General features: G+C 39.0%; 1 protein-coding gene across 6 annotated transcripts in view; it reads left to right on the top strand.

Annotated features, from left to right (window-relative positions):
* The window catches only part of ZBTB44 (zinc finger and BTB domain containing 44), a 38,069-nt gene extending 18,748 nt beyond the window's left edge, over positions 1-19,321 (top strand). For 2 of the 6 annotated variants that reach the window (XM_054802914.1, XM_054802915.1), the window contains 5 exons: positions 427-1,496; positions 5,985-6,069; positions 11,532-11,695; positions 14,041-14,341; positions 16,461-19,321. In XM_054802914.1, coding sequence (XP_054658889.1) covers positions 479-1,496; positions 5,985-6,069; positions 11,532-11,695; positions 14,041-14,341; positions 16,461-16,743 — 1,851 coding nt within the window. In that variant the 5' untranslated portion in view covers positions 427-478 and the 3' untranslated portion in view covers positions 16,744-19,321. The remainder of the gene's footprint in view (positions 1-426; positions 1,497-5,984; positions 6,070-11,531; positions 11,696-14,040; positions 14,342-16,460) is intronic. The other 4 variants (XM_054802918.1, XM_054802917.1, XM_054802916.1 and 1 more) reach the window with 4 other exon arrangements.
* Positions 19,322-20,578: the final 1,257 nt, after the last annotated feature.

Here is a 20,578-nt window from a genome sequence, read left to right as displayed (position 1 = left end):
AGCTAATGTCTTTTCCACTTAAACATTTGACAACATCTGTCAGGTTTAAGAACCGTCAGCAGTAGTTTCCAGAAAATAAAAATACCTGTTTCTTACACAGATGATAGTTTCAAAAATGCTTTCTTTTTAGTAGTACAGACATTTGTTTTTCCCAAAATGGTGTTAGGAGTTTGTTTTGAGTGGGCAGTAGCAGAAATGTGGAAGATGATATTGGGGATGGATTGCAAATAATTTGATCTATGTTTTTGAAAATTATGAGTAGGTAATTGCATTTCTGTAGAGTTAGTCCATTGCACAGTTTGGGTCCTAGAAAAACCTGACGCAAGAGAGTTTGGCTGAATTTTCTTCCTACAGAGTGTTATAATCATGAAACCACTGCACTTTTGCTTTCAGAGATGAAAATGACAGTTTTTCTTTTTGTTTTAGGATACCTGTGATCTCTCGTATGTGGAAAGAACGCTAGCAGAAAGGTGAAAAAATGGGTGTTAAAACATTCACTCATAATTCCCCTGCTCACAGTCAGGAGATGCTGGGAAAGCTGAACATGCTCCGCAACGATGGACATTTTTGTGATATCACCATCCGCGTCCAGGACAAAATCTTCAGGGCGCACAAGGTTGTTTTGGCAGCTTGCAGCGACTTCTTCCGTTCAAAACTCGTCGGCCAAGCAGAAGACGAGAGCAAGAGCGTGTTAGACCTGCACCATGTGACAGTGACTGGTTTTATACCTCTTCTGGAATATGCTTACACAGCAACACTATCTATTAATACGGAAAACATTATTGATGTGTTGGCTGCAGCCAGCTACATGCAGATGTTCAGCGTTGCTAGCACGTGCTCAGAATTCATGAAGTCCAGCATTTTATGGAATACACCCAACAGCCAGCAAGAGAAGGTGCTGGATGCAGGACAGGAGAACAGCGCAAACTGCAATTTTACTTCTCGAGACGGCAGCCTCTCTCCAGTTTCTTCTGAGTGCAGTGTAGTGGAAAGAACCATTCCTGTTTGTCGAGAGTCGCGAAGAAAGCGCAAAAGCTACATAGTTATGTCTCCCGAGAGCCCCCTTAAGTGTAACACACAAACAAGTTCCCCCCAAGTGCTGAATCCTTCAGCGTCTTACCCAGAGTCCAGAAATCAGCCCGTGGACTCGTCCTTAGCTTTTCCCTGGACTTTTCCTTTTGGAATTGATCGAAGACTTCAGTCTGAGAAGGTGAAGCAGGCAGAGAACTCTAGGACTTTGGAAATGCCTGGGCCCTCCGAGTCCAACAGAAGAATTGCAGATTATGTGACTTGTGAGAGCACAAAAGCCAGTTCTCCCCTCGTGATCGAAGAAGACGTGCGTGTCAAAGTGGAAAGGTTAAGCGACGAGGAGGTTCATGAGGAAGTGTCGCAGCCTGTTAGCGCATCCCAGAGCTCTCTGAGCGATCAACAGACAGTCCCAGGAAGCGAGCAAGTGCAGGAAGATCTCCTGATCAGCCCACAGTCTTCCTCTATAGGTATGACCATTTCTGGGGTTAGATATATGTACAAATAGGCATGTGTGCACTTGTGGTTTTACTGGAGGAAATCTGCTTCATGTTTTTTCATGCTTTAAATTTGTGAAACTGCCTTTTTTTCCCCTGTTTTATGAAATGTTATATATAATCCCCGATGGGGGGACGGGACTTGGAGCTCTTTAAATAACTTTGCAGAAGGCAGGTAAGAAAGGTAAGCCTGTTGGTAGACCTCCTTATTCAGTAGAGATTGATAACCCCTTTTTACCTCTAGCTGCTTGACTGGGGAAAATAATTCTGTTTTCCTTAGTGCCAAAAGGCATGATCTCAGCTGAGCTGCAACACCAGATCTGAAAGACTTGTGGCTGTAGCCACAGAGGGATAGAATGGTGCTTTGCATCAGACATAAAATCTTGTATAATCACGACAGAGAGCCTTTGTAAGAAGATTTGCAAAATAAGTGGTGGAACACTGTCATCTTAATGCCCCAGACGAAAACAAAACCACACAGTCATAATATTGAGAATCTTTCCATTTCTGTGGGATTTGGTTCTCAAGTTGCTTCTTCAAATACTGCCAATTTCTGAGAGAAACCTTTTTTCCATGAAAGACAATTTGAAGCCAATTTTGGGTTTTTCTAGCAGGCTGTTGTTTATTAATAGCCAATACTTAAAGGTTACTGTAGCAATCCCTTTTTTCCTTTCTGCTCAGAGTGCACTGAATGGCTTTTAGTAAGTCAGGAGATAGAGGTTTTGCAATATTTCTAGTTTAATTACCAAAATTTTGCCTAAGTCAGCTATTTTGCTTTCGGTTAAGTGGCTTGACCTGTGCTCAGTAGAGTTTGTTTACTGAAAGATTTTTAATAAAGCCTGTTTTGTTTGAAGACCGTAAGAATGGCAAATGTACTGGTCTGCTTCATTCAAATAATGTATACATGAAAGGCTGCTTCAGTTAATTAAATAAATAAACTACAACAAAGTAAATAAATGTAGCCTGCATTATTTGTTTTGTTTGGTCAGCATAACACTGTGCCTTCTCTGAAGAAACTGAGTGTTAGATCAGCCTGACCATTCCGGGGTTGCAATATATAATCAGTGTTGTTAAACTATTCAGGTAATACTCACTAAAAAGAAATGAAAATATTTTCCATTTATCCCATCCTTCAAGACTTTATGTTGTTGTTTTTGTTTGACAGTTTGTATAGCTCGTGTGTTGATATTTTAGATCGGTAATGCTTTTTCCAAATGAAAATGTTTTATTTACTGGAGACAAGGCTGTTTACCTTATCTGAGAAGCAGACTTAATATCAGTTTAAATATAAATCTTTAAATGTAGTGCATAGATTAGAAACTAAAAGAAACAATTTGTTTACTGGGTAGTCTCCAGGAAAAGTGGTCCTTGTTCAAGAACAGGTTTAGTTTGACTCAATTTTTAACTCATTGTAGTAGGAACTTCAGAAGGGTCTTGCCAGGGCCATGTGATAAGAGATGCAAATTATTTCATCAACATAATTGTGCCATCACAGACAAAATGGAACAAGTAGAAATAACGATTAGGGAAATTTAAACATAGTGTATCAAGTGAAAGGAAGGAGTTTTACCAACTATAAATATCATAGCCAAGCAGCTTAAAAGAACAAACTGGGTGTAAACTCTAGATTACAGATGAGTAACACACAATCTACAGAAGTTTTTGGGGGACATCTCTTGGAGTTAGAAATACCACAAAAATTGCATATTCAAAAGTGGCTTGAATGCACTGGGACATGAGAATGTGAGACTAGGACAGAATTGTAGAGAGAGGGGTGCACTGAACGCTGTAAAATCTCCTTTTTAAGAGTCTCTTAGTGTTAAACAAAAAATACTTTGAAACGTACTCCAGCAGCCAGGCACCTTACTGAATTCTGTTCTTGCTCTAGCCAGTTTCCTGAAATGATTTCTGTTGACAAGCAGCTTTGCACATCTGTCTTTAAAAGGTATCTGTTTTGAAGCCACGTGACATTTTTGGGAAAGTTTTCCATTTTCTATTTCCTATTCTAGGGTTTGTACTGCTGAGGTCAAGTACCTGACCATTTGTACAGCATGGGGCAGAGAGTCTTAGGCTTTAGTGATTATAATGTTTAAACTTAAATGTCTGTTAGGGAGGATGTTAGTACAGCACGTTCTTCCTTAAAACAGCCACAGAGAGAAGAAAAGTGTGCTGGGCCAAAGTCTTCAAAGTACAAATCTGTTCTTTGTCTTTGAATGCTAAATTATTATTTAGCGGTCTTTGCATAACATTATTAACTATGCTCATAATAGTTTTTATTCACATTTTGCTGTACAGAGAAACAGTGCTCTTGCTTTTGAGCACAGTTCACATGTACCTAATATACGATAAGACACACTTTGTAGCTAGAAAGCACTTTTTACCTCCCAAAGGTAATTTACCTTCTGCAGTAATATAAGAACAGTAAATGGAGGCAGCAAGATGTGTTATAAAGTAAAGCTTTCTCTTCCCTGAATGTATTTTCCTTGTGTAATTGCATATATTTATCTCAGTGTTTTATAGTGCGTTTATAAAAGCGTTCCTGCCTCTCTTTCTGATATTGTGAAAAGCTCTTATTCACTCTTTGGGCAATTTCAAGAATTGTTCATTTGCAATTTATTGTATTTGGAAGCACTTTATAATACGGAAGGAGACGTGAAGCAGGGCCTTGATAAATAAGTCATTATGGTTACAACAATAGCTATGTCTGAGAAGATATTTTCATAACTCATTAACACTGTTTCCATTTGAGAGGTGAAGGCATAAAATTAAACCGAAAAGCAATTGGGCTTATTTTTCAGTAGACTTTCGGTTAAATATTTCTGGAGAAAGAAGGATAAATCAAAATGGGATTAACTTTTGTAACTTTATAGATTGCATAGTTGCTGAATTTCCCAAACATAGTTTGTCAGCTCCTAACAAAATTATAAATTTTGATTCTACTAGTGTTATTTTGAAGCTGCTAGAGCTGCAAGTTTCCTCCCATCACAGGCCCCTTAACATGGAGTCCCGTTAAGACAATAATCTTTCACTTCAGTAAGGTTTTGTAGAACACACTGTCCTTTATAGGGACAGCCTTTTTTGGAGACAGTACACTCATTCTTTTTGACAAAATAAGCACATTTTCTGCTGCTCTTTCCATGTCTTTGTTCCTTCTCTTTGGTTTTCCGTTTTGTCTGACACTTGTCATTGTAGGCCTGATGGTACTTGATTTTCCTAGTGAGCTTTAGAGAAGGGTTCCCAAATTCAGATTACTCATGTGCCCCTCTTTTTGAAAGCAGAATTATTTTTACTATAGCAATGAGAGTAGCTCCTAGCACCACTTCCAAGTGTCTTTCATGATACTAGTCGTACATATGTCATGGTTTGGGAACCCCTGTTTTGGAGAGGAATGACAGCAGCTCTGATCCTTTCGAAATTTGGTGGAGTTCTGTCATTCATTTTTATCATCTCCCATTGCACCCATAGACATCATCAGAGGAAAAGGGGACATGGGAGGAGACCCAGTCTGCTCTCTATGCTCAGCTTAGAGAGTGAACAAAACGTGGTTTATCTAAATGGTTATGCTTAACCAAAACTGCAGATTTTTTTTTTTTAATCAAGGGGTATGGTTGGCAGGGGGTGGGCACCAGTTCTTTGAGTTGTTTTAGTACTGTACTGCCAACTTCCTTCTCTGTTATGGTGACAGCTGGCCAAAATAACCTTGCTTAATATACCTAAACAAGGATTGAACACCAAACTCCAAGTGGTGATGCGAGAGGCCATCTGAGCAACAGACATATGAGATGAATGAAGCTATAGTTTTGCTTTAGTGCTGCATTTACCTTAGATTCTGTTTCCAAAACTCACTTGAGCTACATTTGCTTGAGTGTTGGTGCACCGAACAAAGCTCTGGAATGGTCTTGTGTGCGCATTTCCCTTACAAACAGATGTTTGGTCTCTTTGGTGTTGCATTTCTAGTTTCTCAGAGGGCTCTTCCTGTCTCAGCATCTTATCAATAAATGAAGGCATTATCAACAAATATATATATATATGGAAGATTTGGAACACAAAAGTGATGTAGAGTAGCAGGATTGAACTCTTTATTGCTCAAGAAGTCTTGAAAATTGATGAAATAGTCCCTTTAGGTGAAGGTAACATTTCTGCTTTACAATGGCATGTGTTTTGAAAACTCTGGCTGTATTTAACATAGAGTCTTTCCATTTTCTAGGTGTGCCGAATATTCGCCCTCTATTGAGTTGTCCATTTACTAGATAATCTGTGCAGAGGAGAAGTTGGGTTGGAACACGTTGCTTCTGGGTTTTCTATATGATTTTCCCAAGACAATTCTAGTATCTTATCACCCAGGAAGCAGTGTGTCTCAGAGATTTGGGAAAGCAAGCTTTATGTGTATTTACCTGCCCCCCACGCATCCCCTTTTTGAACACTTATTTGCATTAAATTGCCCTTTTTTTCTTTGCCTAGGCTCAATAGATGAGGGGGTTACGGAGGGATTACCCACACTCCAAAGTACCTCTGGCACTAACGCTCATGCAGATGATGATGATCGGTATGTACCAATGTAGTGTGCAGACTGTTCTGCAGCAAGTGCTGTGCTGTAATTAACCTACCCAACCTTAATCCCAGAATGTTTCGTTGTTCGTACGTCTACTTCTCTGTGTTGATCAAAGTACAATCAGTGCCTGAAGGATCAGATGCTTTAGAAGAGTGTAGGTGATGAAAGTCAGAATTTGCTTACCTGTTGCTTTTCATTTCCTGTCTATTCCCAAACAACACTGGTGAAGAAAGAGACTCCCATTTTTCTGTTTCTTCATCACTGCTCTTTATTAACAGATAAATAAATTTAAAAATCTTTACTGTGAAACAGGTGTGGTAGCTGCATGCATGCTAAAGCTGATGTAAAGCCAGAAAAGCAAGGAAATGAAAACAAGTACCTTGTCTTGGCTTCACCAGACATTGCTATTGCCATAAACCACAGACCAGGCAGAGCAGCCTTAAATTTTTTCTCCCAAACTTTCTGCATGTAGCTTCTTACCAAGATGCTGTGTGTCACTTACTGTAAATATTTAGCGGTCCTTTGCTGTGCTGAGATGTGTGATTTATTAAGGGAATCCCTTATAAGGGAAAGCTGGCAGAGAAGGCCGAACTAAAATGGGTCTGTTTGTCGAAGATGAATCGTAGTTCTGTTAGAGTGAAGTGATGTACCTGCAAGTGGCATACAAGGGTACACACAACTGGTTTGACGTTTATTTCTTTGCTTTTGTGGTACGTCTCAAGTATGGCGTGTAGATTCCCTTTCCAAGCAGATTTTTTAAAGTATTGACAAGGTAGCTTCTGCATAGTGTTTTGTTAGACAAGTGGGTCTGAGGAAAAAAGTGTGAACCTTGGGGAGTTGTTCCAGAAACCGTGTCAAGTGAAACTCCCTATAGAGATAACTATCAAGAGCTGCATTTTCGTAGCTCATAAAATCTTTCCTGCCATTTCCATCTAAAACCTGTCCCATTGTAGGATTAAATCTGAAGGGAAAATAACTGCCTAGATAAGATTTCGTGTATGACAGAGAAGATTTTATCTATCTGCTAACAAACCTCAGTATAAAAATAATACTCAGCACTTAGGTTTGAATTGAGGAGTGTAGGAGCACATGTTGCATTAGAACTAATCCAGGTTTTTAAAGCTATCATTCTAAAGTCATCTTTTCAGCAGCAGATTATTTCAGAAATTTCCTGTAAAATTGCAGAGCTTCAGCACAAACTGCATAGAAATTTCAAAATATATAAAATCCTTTTAAAACACTGAAAATTCCAACTAAAAGATCTCTTCCTTGCAGAGAAGGAAAGAATATTTGACTTAGTTTATGCCCAAATTTGAAAATAATTAGTCTCAGAGAAACTGAAGCATCAGCAAAATGAACTAGAATTTGCACGTTGTTTGTATAAACAATAAGGGAACTAATAGTTTTGGGAATTTATGATAACTTTAGACTGCAGAACTAAAATTTTCTACCAAGTGATTTATTTTATAAATTTGAATGAAAGTGCCAAGTCTGTAATTGTTCCGTGAATCAGTTAAATGTGTAAAATGGTGCTTTCAAGTCCTAAGAAGTTTTCTTTCACGTGTGTGCCTGTATATGCCTGTCAGAGTGGGACAGTGCATTCTGATACGCTGTGACAGCCCTTCAAGCACTGGACTTCTGAATTCCCATTTCAAGCACAGTTTTGGGTGCATTAAATGAGATAAGACAGAATTCTGAATAAAATCACATATTTAGCTCTAGCTGAATCAAATGAAAACATGAACAATAAATCATATGGATGGAGAAAATGTCCCTCACTTTTTGTTTGGTATTTTCTTTAATGCACCTTTAATTTAAGTCCAGATTGTATATTGCTTTATTAGTAGAGATTCTCCAAATGCCAAAATCAATTGTGAGTGGACAATGCAAATTTATATTGAAAAAAATAAAACATATTCATAAATGTTTCTATTCATAAAACAGAGAAAAAGACCGTTCCATCTAAAAGTCTTTCACTGTGACGTCCTTATCACTGTGGAAAGAATCATAAATATTTCAAAATGTATGGTATCTTATCTCTTGAGTTTGCGTGTAAAATAATTAACATAATTAATTGATCCTCCTCCATAATCAGTCTTCCATAAACAGCAGGTCACATGTAATTGTTGTCAGCTTAACAGGCACACAGGAATCTACTAGGTGTTAAAACTACTGTTTCACAGTGAAGTCTGCTATATTCTTTCTCTGATATTTCACATTTGGATTGCAATACTCTTTTCTAGGATAGATCTGTAATACAGCCTTGGGTGGTTTAACAGTCGGTCTCTCTATCAGTTCATGGCTGCATCTAAAAAGGAGTTGCAAAGGCTCAATTATAAAAGATCTCTCTGATCCAATATAATGAGAACCTCCACTTTTGTAAAATAATTGTTATTTACAAATAGAGAAGATTTCTAGGCTCACAGAGCATTTTGGCGTTCACATTTGTGAGAGTTTAGTTCTACATAGTTGAATATGTACATAATCTCTTGGTGGAAAGAAGAAAAAATTGCGAGTAGAATATTTTAGCAGTACAGTGAAAAAATTTTAAACCTATCTCTTTATCTAGCTGTTACAGAAATTCTCTGAGATGTTAGACAAATCTTAACTGTTAAATGCCACATTTATCACAAATTGCAAGTCACAAAAAATTGAGTATATGTGGGGAAAAAGAATTAGGGGAGAGAAAATGTGATTGTGTTTCAAATGTAATTTCTCCATTGTGCTAGGGTCCGCAGTTATGTCACCAATAGGTTTTTCAGCCTGCCTGCAGCGTAAGGATGGAAAAAGACAGACGTGCCGGTCACTGGTAGCTGGAGAGCCTCGCGATTCCCATTTTATCTGCTTTAAGCAGCCTTTTCCAGGACAACAAACTTGATTTTAAATTTCTTCTTGGGAGATTGTCCCCATAGCACTTCTCCTTTCTGTTTCAATTGCAAAGAAGCTGGCACCAGTACAGGCTTTAAGGATGACCTAGCCCACGAAAGCTGAAAACAAAAGGAGAGCTGTGGCTCCTAATTTCTGCCCTAGTTTGAGTGTCTCCCTTGAAAGCTGTAGGAGCACGATGCACTTTTGCCTCCTCACAATCCCCTAACACAGAAATGAGAGAGGAAGGACCTGAGAAACATATTACCGGAAGATGAAGTTCTCTATAAAGCCAGTTAAATATTGTCACAAAAGCCACCCACAATGTAATTCTTATTTGAGCACACATGTATATATATGTACGTCTAAGAGCAGGAGTTCTTGCTGCCCAGCCAGTCATCCCTTTATCACCCCTGCATTGCAGCTGTCCCTTCTGTTGGCACAGAGCTGTGAAAATTTTAATTGTGAATTCTCCAGTCAGCTGAGCACAAGGAACGGATTTGCCCCTTAGCCAGACTGCATGACATCTGTCAGATACCAGATGAGGAGAAGGTTGTCCATCCTGGGCTCAAATCAGTTTGGCTATTCGATTATTAGGTTATTGTGGCAGCTGGACTTCTGTGCCTTACGCTTTTCTCACAATGTTGTTCTCAGGTTTTTTTAATATTTATTTTTGGATAACAGACCTGTCAATCTGTGTTAATGGAGTTTTCATTAGTAAAGCGTATGGTCATACCAATTTCAGAGACAAAACTAGTGTTTCCATGTCTGAATAGAGTAAAATCTGTTCTTTATCTAGTGATCTGCTCACAAAGAAGAGCAGGAGTACCAGAGTTTGGCAGAAATTTGGTTAGACAAATCAGAGCCTATGTTTAAAAATACCCTCACCCATTTCAAGTGCATTTGGTGAGCCATCAGTTGGCTTTTGTAGACCCTTAAGTGGCAGTGAACTGCATTCTGCCAGGCCCAGGATACGAGCTGGTAACTCCCCTCTTGCAAATATTCCTTTGAGCAAAGATTAACAAGTCTGTCAGCGTCTATCTTTTCCACAGCTCACTAGGATCCTACTGTATATAAAAAGCAGTGAAGGACAATAAAATTTCTTCCTTAGAGCAAATATTATTCCAGTTCCATGTGAGACCAGAAATCCTTATTGGTTTTACAGACTGATATAAACTCCTGCAGGAAACTCTCTTCATCTTGTGTATATTGAGAGATGCCTGGGGCTCTCTCTCTCCAGATAAATTTTGCAACTTTTGCCACTGAGACCCATCATTGTACTCAGAATTCAGATACACAGTTCTCACAGTTGTATTGACATCCATTTCCAGAGTAGATAAAGACAATTAAGGTATTTATTTTAAAGAGGTGATCCTAGTTCTTGTCCTCCTGTGCTGATCTGGTCTGTGGATTTTTGTACGATGCGTAGGAAAATGTGCAAAGTGCACGTTTCATTCCTGTGAGTGTTAGAAGTCCACAAATTTGGCCTAACCTTGAAACCAACAATCTGGGCTCAAGATGAAAGCAGACCAGCAAAAGCATTTGTTCAGTTAGGGAGACTTTTTGACTGTGTGCAACAGGAGACATTGTTGTACTCTTTTCTCAATACATTTCAGACATTACAGTTTAGTAAAACTAAAATTGCATTGTTCTGGCTGCGGAGTATTCAGGGACAGAGCAGTTCCCTGCTGCCAGTGACGTCTGATCTGCCATCAGGCTGCGAGCAAGCTGAAATGTCTATTTCAACAAAAAATGTAGTCCTTAATGCTCAGGAAGGGGAAACCCCAGGTAAGTACAAACCCCTATTGTTATTATGTTTGTACCAGGAGATTTGTTTTTATTTCACTGTGCCCTTTAGCGAAGCAAGTTCCTTGCCAGAGGACTTGGATTATAACACTGCAGCTCCCTTAAACAGTTTGCAGCTAGAGGCTATGTAGGAGCAATTAGTCAGTTTTAAATAAATTACTTTGAAAGTTAAATTGTTCCTTTATTATAATCTGTGTGCTGTTTTTAAAATACAGCGCTTGAGCTATTTTCACAGAGCCGATTGAATCAGACCAGGAGCACATATTGATTAATTAGATTAATATCTTAAACTTACAAATACGTAATTGCAGATACTCATGTTTGTTCGCTGAACTTGGATTGAAATGGAAATGAGTCAGCTTTAATTTCATTTCTAATATCACTGAAGCTGCAAAATACTCCTTTGCTTCCCGATTTGCTCAGTTCTTTAAATTCTTCCTCAGGGACTGTTTGCTGATTGTAAATCATCGATATGCTTGAGAAAACGCCCATGCCTGGAAAATAAAGTTCAGTTTGCAGCCAGTGCTCAGACCCATTGCCCAAAGAAACAGAAGCTAGAGGTTATTCTTTGGTTTTGTTCAGATGTGCAAATTCAGTAACTAGAAGACTTCAGATGCAGGTCAAACATACTGCTATGGAGGCAGAGAGTTCCAGCATAAATACGGATCTCAACAGAAATGCGAAAGGCCATCCAAAATGTGTTCAGGGTTCAGCTTTCCACGGGCAAGGCTTCTTATTTTTTTTCCTCTAGCTTGCTTGTAAATCAGTGAATTTTTTCTTTGTAGTTTGGAGAACGTTCAGTATCCCTACCAACTCTACATTGCTCCTTCTACCAGCAGCACAGAGAGACCCAGCCCAAATGGTCCAGACAGACCTTTTCAGTGTCCAACCTGCGGGGTCCGGTTCACTCGCATTCAGAACTTAAAACAACACATGCTTATCCACTCAGGTAAGAAATGTTACTGTTTCCAACAATTACTAATTTATAGGCTCACAGAGGTTTGCTTGCTGTGCAGCAAATATAATAATGCAATTCTATTTTAATCACCTGCCAAGTGCTTGAGAATTGATTTCAGAAAGATTGGGTAGAGGTATGTCTCATTGAATGCTTGTTTTGATACATCAAATCTGACTGATAGCTCTACTCGTGGGTGATTAGCGTTTGTGTGGACTGAAAAAAATCTGATTGCCTGAAACTCATTAGAATAAGTTCTTTTCATGATAAAGATTTGAGATGAAATAAAGGATACTTGGCTTTTTTATTATGCTAAAGAAGCGATGGGGATTGAAATTCTTCCTCTTACATATTGTAATTGTCTGCTGTGTTTTAGAGGAGACTTGCAGATAATACAGAAAATAGTATCTATCTTATGTCCTTGCAATGAAGAATGTTGTATGCCTTTGGGTCTCAGAATTTTTGGAGGGATTGCAGGACAACTGAATTGTTTGATAATCAATTTACCTACTACAGATAGTACAGGTAGCAAGAGGTTTGTGTGAGTGCCTCCTCTGAGTCTTGATCCCCAAACTGTTGCATTCATTTTGATTTCTAATCTGAGTATGAACTCCTAATGTCTTTGCTGTCAGTGTTTTTCAAGACTTGTCAGCTTTATCGGCAATAGCATTGACGTTTTAGCCAATGAAGGGAATATTAAAGGGTTATTGCACTAAGCCTCATGGTTTAACATCTCCTGGTTTGAGCTTGACTCTTACCTACAGGCAGATGCTGTACACTTTTTTGGGCAGAGCAACCACAGTTGTCAAGGTGTAATTTTTTTACTGTTACTGTCAGCAATTATTTGTCAAATCCCTTCAAGCAAAATGACCATACTGTGTTGAGGCCAGCAGTAATAATCTGTGTTTAATACTTAAGCCCACGGAGTTTGCTTTTTTATCAGGTGCAAAATTATCCCAAGCCGGTTGCTGAAGTCTTAACTGACAGCAGACAGACAGGCTTCAGCAAAGAGCGTCTCTGGCCGACCCATCAACTGGCAAAGCTGGGAGAGATTTGAATAGCTGTTTTAGCGTAATTAGCGTGCAAAAGAAACTCTCAAAACTTGTAAATGTTGAAAGTGTTTTCACGTAAGCAAAATGGCTGAAGAGATTTTCCTCAAACTATCAGAGGAAATAGCTGCTCTCGGACAGTACGAAAGCATGCAAAGTTTTAGCTCCGCAAGGCTATATTCTGGTATATTAACTTGTTTTCACATGCTTAACAAGGAGTTTCAGTGTAACCTTAACTACAGCTTTCTCTGTATAAAAGCCCCAATTAAAAGTTCAGCTCCTGCTTTGAACATAAGGAAAGCAGAGTGAAAGACTGGTGGAATTAACAGCCTGGACTGATGCACATTCAGCCTTTTGAAAAAACCTTTTTTATTCCTTGACAACCCTGTTATGAATAGAGCTCCATATTCCAGATTCTTGGCCTCATGTTTGGATTTCCATGCTTTCTGGAGTTCAGACTTTTTATTAAATCTTAACTTTTTGGTGATTCAGTCTTTTATGTTGTAATAGTTCTGTTTGGATGTGATTACATGCTCTCAGCCACTGCAACATGTTGCAGAGCTCGTATGTCTTAGGGTTTTATTAGTGCCTGTAAAAAAACCCAAAAAATGAACTAGTAAGAGATTTTCTAAATTAATATGAGAAAAAACCAAGAGGCATGAACCTAAACTGTCTGAGAGAGCTGTCTGTCATGCAAAGTTGCTGAAAATTCCTCCTATAGAAAGGTTCCCACGCAATATAAAGGCCGCTACTTCACCCTTTTATCGCCATTCCTGCTGCATTACAGGGGCATCCTTGTGCACACAGTCCCCCTGCCAGAACACTTCTCTGAGGCCAAAGGCAGCCAGAAAAAGACATTGCAATTAAGGGTAGTCTGATAATTGCATTGTTGGGAACCAGTCTGGCACAAGAATCTCCCGAGATCAAAGGAGTTCAAAGACGGTTTGAGATGACTACTGCATCGGATACTTTTTGGCTCTTGATCAGGATCTGAATCATTGTATAATCCATGGAGGCTTATGTTCATTTTAAACTGTGGGCAAGACGACGTGTAAGCGTTACGGACAGGTCACATTGTTATGAAATTTATTGGCAGTTGGTTCTGAGAAAGCGTAGCTCTGTTCTAATTGTTTTTGCCATTCTAAAGTTAACCAGAGAATTTCTTCCTAAAACAGCACCTTGCTGTGACTGGCCACAGCTGCTGTCCTTTTGCTGTTAGAAATCTGGAAGGATTTTGCCAGTGACCTCTCATTACAAAAGGTGAACGTTTTTCTGCTCTCTCTTCCGCAGGCATTAAACCATTTCAGTGTGACCGCTGTGGGAAAAAGTTCACCCGAGCTTACTCGCTAAAGATGCATCGCCTGAAGCACGAAGGTAAACGCTGTTTCCGGTGCCAGATATGTAGTGCCACTTTCACTTCCTTCGGGGAATATAAACACCACATGCGGGTTTCCCGGCATATTATCCGCAAGCCTCGGATTTACGAGTGCAAAACATGTGGCGCCATGTTCACCAACTCTGGAAATTTAATCGTTCACCTGAGGAGCTTGAACCATGAAGCGTCAGAGCTAGCAAACTACTTCCAGAGCAGGTGAGGTGCACAGCAAAAACCTAACAGGGAAACTTGCTTCTTTTTTTTTTTTTTTTCTCCTTTTTCTTTTTTTTTTCCTCCTTTTTCTTTTTTTTTTTCTCCTTTTTCTTTTTTTTTTTTTTCCAAAAAAATCTTTTCCTGCTTTCAGGGCAGCCTGCTGTGCCTCTCATCAGGTTGCCAGCTAATTCCAGTCAAATTCATTCTTGCGCCACTCTCTGTTATATCTGATCTGTCTTACAGCATATAAGCTATATAGGAGGGCACTGAAGAATCGAGTGATATGCAGAAGCTGCTTCTGGGCTACTTAATTTCTCTTTTCAGTAGTATTATGGACAGGCTAATGGTGTTAAGCCATAGCGTTCTATACTGTAGTATCTGTGGAGTTCTGTAAATGATTTGCTATTCAAAATCTCGTACATAGCCTGTTCACTTACATAGGGAGTAGACATGTGACTTCATTTTAAGTACTTGCTTGATGGGGAATATTGTGGAAAGGTTGCATGACTCCATACCTTCTCTTTTTTCATTTTCTAGGTAACATACAGCTAAATGATCAGAGAAATAGGGTTTGAAATAGTGAGGGCCAGTTGGATGTTTCTTGTTTATCAGGACACAAAAGACTTGGCAAATCTCACAATCGTGCTTCACTAAAGACTATTAAACGGGTTCTGAGGCATCAGACTGTATTCTCATATTGAAATACAAATTTGTAAGTGTTGGAATTTGAGATAGAAAAATATTAAAGTGGATGAGGGAAATTGGAGGAAGATAGATCTCACAGCTCTTAAATCTATAGGGAGGGTGCAGCTCAGTGTGTCAAAGTCATCTGTCTTCAGAAATGCAAAAGAAATGTGTTGTAAATGTTACAGCATCTACAGTGCCATCCCTCGTGATTTCTAGACATTATGCTTTTTCCCCTGCAAAACGTTTCAGCGTTTTGTTCTATTTGATTATCTCAGAAGTGATGTAGGATGAAAAAATTGCAAAACAAACCAGGAAAGCCAGTCACTGTTTTTCCAACAGAATATTGTTTAAAAGTGCAAGTGCTTTATGCCTGTGGGTTTACGCAGTTCTTGTTCTTAGCACGGTGCCAGATCTAGAACGAAAACTCTTAAGAGATGATGCCATGATTGTGGTAAGCACTTTATTGTTGTCGTCAATTAAAGTCAGATTAAAGTATGCAATTTTAGTTGTCTATAAACCTTCCTTTAGTTTGAATTTACAAACACTAGGTTTAGCATAGTTGATTGCAAATGTGGATTTGAAGCAGTGAAAGCTGCTGCTGTTGAAGAAAATCACTGCTTTTAAATGGATTGCAAGTATAATACATATACGTGCCTCGAGTACGAACTTACATGTCTGGTGCTGAATATTTGCAAAAAAATTTTCTTTTGTTTATGTGCTCATGCTCTGAAAATACTGCTGGAGTGTGTGCTAGATTTTCTTTGGATACACTCAGCCATTAGTTGGTAAGAGTAAGTTACAGAACGGACTGAAATGGGAAGGAAATGCAATTCCATTCTTTTCACGGTAGTGTGATGTGCATCAACATCACAAAACACCGCTGTAGTTGGCAGCCTCCTTACGCTTTCAGCAGAACATTTGCTTCCTCGCCTCCTGCTTCTGTTTACAGCCTGTCCACTCTGAGAGGAGTGCTGCTGCTGCTGCTGCTGGGGTGGATCTCATCTCAGAGGTGGAAAAGGCCCACATCTTGGCCAATGCTGAACTCATTTTTGTTTCTATTTTTAAAGGTTGAGTGCTCCCTTTTTTTGCAATGAGGTTTTCAGTGCCGTATGATGTTCCAGACATTAACTTTCATTCTCATCAAGGTGATACAATCTAAATAATAAGTTGTTGCCGTGTAGGAAATACGGATGCACAACAATGCAAAATAGCTGCCTTTGAATAAATTCTGTGTGTGTTTAAATGAGAACCAAGTTATATCGCTTAGTGAAGTATGTCGCCATGATGATCTTGGAGCAATGTGAAATGACTATCTTTGTTCTCTGTGCAATGCAGTATGTAGCTTTTGTGTGATGTAACTGATACAAAGCAAGTGATATCGCTAATGTTTGTGTGAGAAATGACATTTCTCTTCTGTCCTTTGCCCCTCTTCTAGTGACTTCCTAGTACCGGACTACTTAAACCAGGAACAAGAAGAGACCCTCGGGCAGTATGAGCTAGGGGAGCATGGCTTTGAAAGCAACTCTTCTGTCCAAATGCCTGTCATTTCACAGGTGTCGTCAACTCAGAATTGTGAAAGCACTTTCCCCTTGGGGTCTCTGGGTGGGTTGGCAGAGAAGGAAGAAGATGTGCCAGAGCAGCCAAAGACTAACGCCACTGCTGAGGCAGCCGCAGGTGACCCTCCGAAACCGGAGCTGTCATCTATTACTATTGAATAATTCATGGTTTGGTTTCATTTTTGTTCTTTGGAAAGTGCCTGTGTTTGGTCCTGTACATTTTAATTTAATTTTTTTTTTTTTAAACAAAAGTGGGGAGATTTTCCCTTTTTACTTTGTAAGCTACGCTTTAAACGGAAAACTGCAACAGATGTTACATTATTTTTCATGACTGAATGATCACTTCTGTGAAAATATTTAAGACTGAATGCACAAAAAGATCTTGTCAGAACATCATGGAAGCTGTGATACACTTCTAAAGAAGAACAACTGATTCAGATCACTTCTAACTATTTCTTCTTCCACAGTTAGAGCAGCTCATTAAGTTTCTCTTGCTCCTGCAGACCCTCTGGTTAAGGGAAAGAAATCAGAAGAAACCTCTTTAAAATGACAAACAAAAGGATGCATTGGAAATCATTATTGAACAGTTTTGACTAGTTTTGAGTGGATGCTTTAATCTTCTGCATAAAAAAATGACACTTCCTATCTCTGTGCCTGCTGTTTTTCAAAGCGCTTACTGTAACCCTTTTCTTGGAAACAGTAAGCATTTTTGAAACTAACAGCCACATGCTTTTTAAAAACACATTGTCCCTTTTCATCTCAGATGAATCAGTTTTGACAAACCAAGTGATGTCATGCCAGGTATTCCTACTTCTTATATTCCAGTCCTTTTAGAAACTGCTTGATCAAATAGCCTGTCCAGATTTGCCCATCTAAGGTTAGGCGTGGAAATACTACGGTCAGGAAAAGTCTAACGGCACATAGTGAACAGAGGATGATAGAAAAGTATCTCTCCATGCAAGCCTGACAAGTATCTCATGACTGTATCTTTCTGTAGAAGTGGAACCACACATGAAAAGGAAGGTTTTCCCAACCTGAGAATCTTAAATCCTGGCCAGATTGTTTGCGGTTCTGGTCGCTTCCCCCTGTCATATATACTGTATTTTTACTAATCTCCAAAAGCTAGCTAGAGGGAGTTTACAGATGGGAAAAAATGAGCTCTTTTGTGCATTATGGCACATTTTTTTGTTTATACATATGCATGTATAGTTTCTGAGATTTTTATTAGTCTGTTTTGGACAAAACAAGCAATTATTCTCTTCAGAGGCCAACTTTCTAACCCAACAGGGGGTTGTTTACAAAAAGCCTATATAGTAATGATGAATTGTTCCTGTTTCAAAACATTTTAAATCCTTGCCAACTTGCTTTATTAAAGGCCATTACTCCAGCTACACACACAGCTCAAGTAAGCAATAAATTGAAAGATTTGCAATTTCATTTTTCCATATTTAGAAAAAGCTGCAAATTTAGGATGTGGGATTTTCAGAGCAGTGAGTCTTGTTTTGCCGAGGTTGTTTGGGCTATAGTACTGCTTTGAAACCTAAATTAGGAAATACATTAGGAGGTTTGTGATTTTTATTTTTTTTTATTGCTTCTGAAGTTAACTCAGCGTTTGATGCCAAATGCCTATCGCCTACAGATGACATGCTGAGCGAGTAGGTATTACTTGATCTTAGTATTCCAAAGGCATGATATACTGCCTTAGTTTTGAATCTTGGGTTGTTTTTTTAAAAATTGTTACTTTCTGTCTGGATTTATTTTACGCGAACATGAGGAGGAAATGAAACCAATAGAGAAAGGTTGCTCCTGAAGAAACAGAAGACACAGAAGTCGTATTATATTGCAATATCCATTTGTATTCAGTTAGCTTAGGCAGCTCTGATACTGTGTAGGTCTGAGTTGTTTCTACTAATAGCCAACTTCCGTAAGGAAAAAAGTCGATTGCCCTTTGGAAAGACCTTAAAGGGTTTCAGTGACTTTAACAATTTTTCTCCGCTGTGTTTTAGGTAAAAAATACACATTTTAGTTAAATAGAGTGAAAACAGTTGGGATTTAAGTCCTTTCCAAGTTACTGGAATGAAGTTTCTCCACCAGATCCAAAGGGTGTTTTAGAAACACACTGCAAAGAAGTTCTTTGCTACAATTCAGTCTTGTATGTCTGCCTTTGTAAGTCTTCTTAAAAGGGCTTGAAGGAGAAATTCTTTTTTTTGGGATGCTGTACTGTGAATTAGTCCAGTGTCTGTTGATGGGCTGAATTTAAAGACCAGTTCTCTTCCACTTCTGATTTCTGTAACTGAGAAGCCAGTAAGACAAGACAATGCCTTTTGCTGAGTTTCATCCTGAATTATAGGGCTATGACACTGAACTCAAATACATAAGTTTCTTTTTTCTGGTAAGTGTTACTCTGCTTTGCAGGTATTTGAGAATCCTTTGTGATTCATGTAGTAAAAAGTACTTCACACAGAAACACGTTTCCAGACTGTACAGGTGTAATAATCAAAGGTGGTCAGGTATAGGTGGGCATAATCTTCTGTTAGGATCTGATAATTTTCACCCCTTGGATATTTTGCGAAACAGTTTATTGGTGAGGAGATGTGCAAATACAGAATAGACATATCTGGATATTGGGTTTTTAAGACTTAAAATTTTGCGTCAGAAGGCAAACTGCTTTCTGAATACCAAAGAGAAGGGGGGAAAAAACATTAAAAAGCCTTTGTAGTTCTAATCTGTTCTTCCTTGACTGTTCTTCATTAACTGTTAACAGCTTGGTACAAGGCAAGTCATGGGTTGCATTGTTCATTGCACTGTGTTGCACATTATCTTTTCAACCCTGTAATCTCTGCGTAACATCTTAATTTAGTTCTCACTTTTCAGTCTGACTCAACTGCAGGAACAAGAGAATTCTTAGAGGGTTTTTTGTTTGTTTGTTTTAGGGTTGGGTTTACTTGTTAATTTTCCTGTTTGTAATTATTTCTTGTTAATATCTCTTTTCTCCATAGATTGAACACAGAATAAATACAAGTACCATTTTACTTCTCCTCCCTAACTAGATGGAAGTGTTTAGTTCTTTGAAATGCTAGTATTCTTCACAGGAGAGATGTAAAAACATAGGAAGTCTTAAAACAATCTCTGTTGCTAATAGATTCCAAATTAAGCGAGATAGATAGCTAAGTAAGCTAGAAGAAACTTGCCTTAAACTACACTTTGAATTAAACCTAAGGCATAAATTTCTTTCAATAGATAGCAGAGGGTTTTGAACTCTGGACTGCATTTTCTTATTTGTTGTTCTTTTTTCTCCCCCCGCCCCAGCCAAAAAAACCCACCCCACTACTTGATACGCATTTGTATTTCTGCTCAAGAAGGATGACAGAAGAGGTGAGATTGAAAGGGACTCTAGAGGTGATCTAGGCTGACTCCCCTGCTCAAAGCAGAGTCAGCGAGAACAGGTCACTCGGTCCAGCAGGTTTTGAATATCAGCAAAGATGGAGGTTCCCCAACTTCTCTGGGATACCTGTTCCAGTGTTTGACCACCCTCACAGTAAAAAAGGTTTTAGTATGTTTAGATGGGATTTCTTGTATCTCAGTTTGTGCCCACTGACAAAAGTCTGGCTCCATCTTCTTTACACCCAGCTACCTGGTAGTTTTACACATTGATAAGATTCCCCTAAGCCTTCTCTTCTCCAGGCAAAACAGTCTGAGCTCTCTCAGCCTGTCTGGCAGATGCTCTAGTCCCTTCATCATCTTCGTGGCCCTTCTAGGTTGTTCAGAATTTCTTCCAAATAGCTCCATTGCAGTAGTTTCTGCATCGATGAGCAGTCTCCAAATTCATTCAAAAAGTAATTGTATGTCTTGCTTTTGCATGTCCTTCTCCCATGTGGCACCAATCTTTGCACTCAGTGGAAAATCCTTTCCTCACCCATTTATTTTGCAAGCAGAGTGCCTTTACTGCCACAGAACTAGCAAGGTTCTGCCGTATGCCAGGGACCCAGATTCTCGG

This window comes from Grus americana, chromosome 24 (assembly GCF_028858705.1).
Source record: "Grus americana isolate bGruAme1 chromosome 24, bGruAme1.mat, whole genome shotgun sequence".
In the NCBI taxonomy this organism is placed as follows: Eukaryota; Metazoa; Chordata; class Aves; order Gruiformes; family Gruidae; genus Grus; species Grus americana.
The sequence above is the reverse complement of the archived record's forward strand: the minus strand, read 5'-3'. Positions and strand labels throughout refer to the sequence as shown.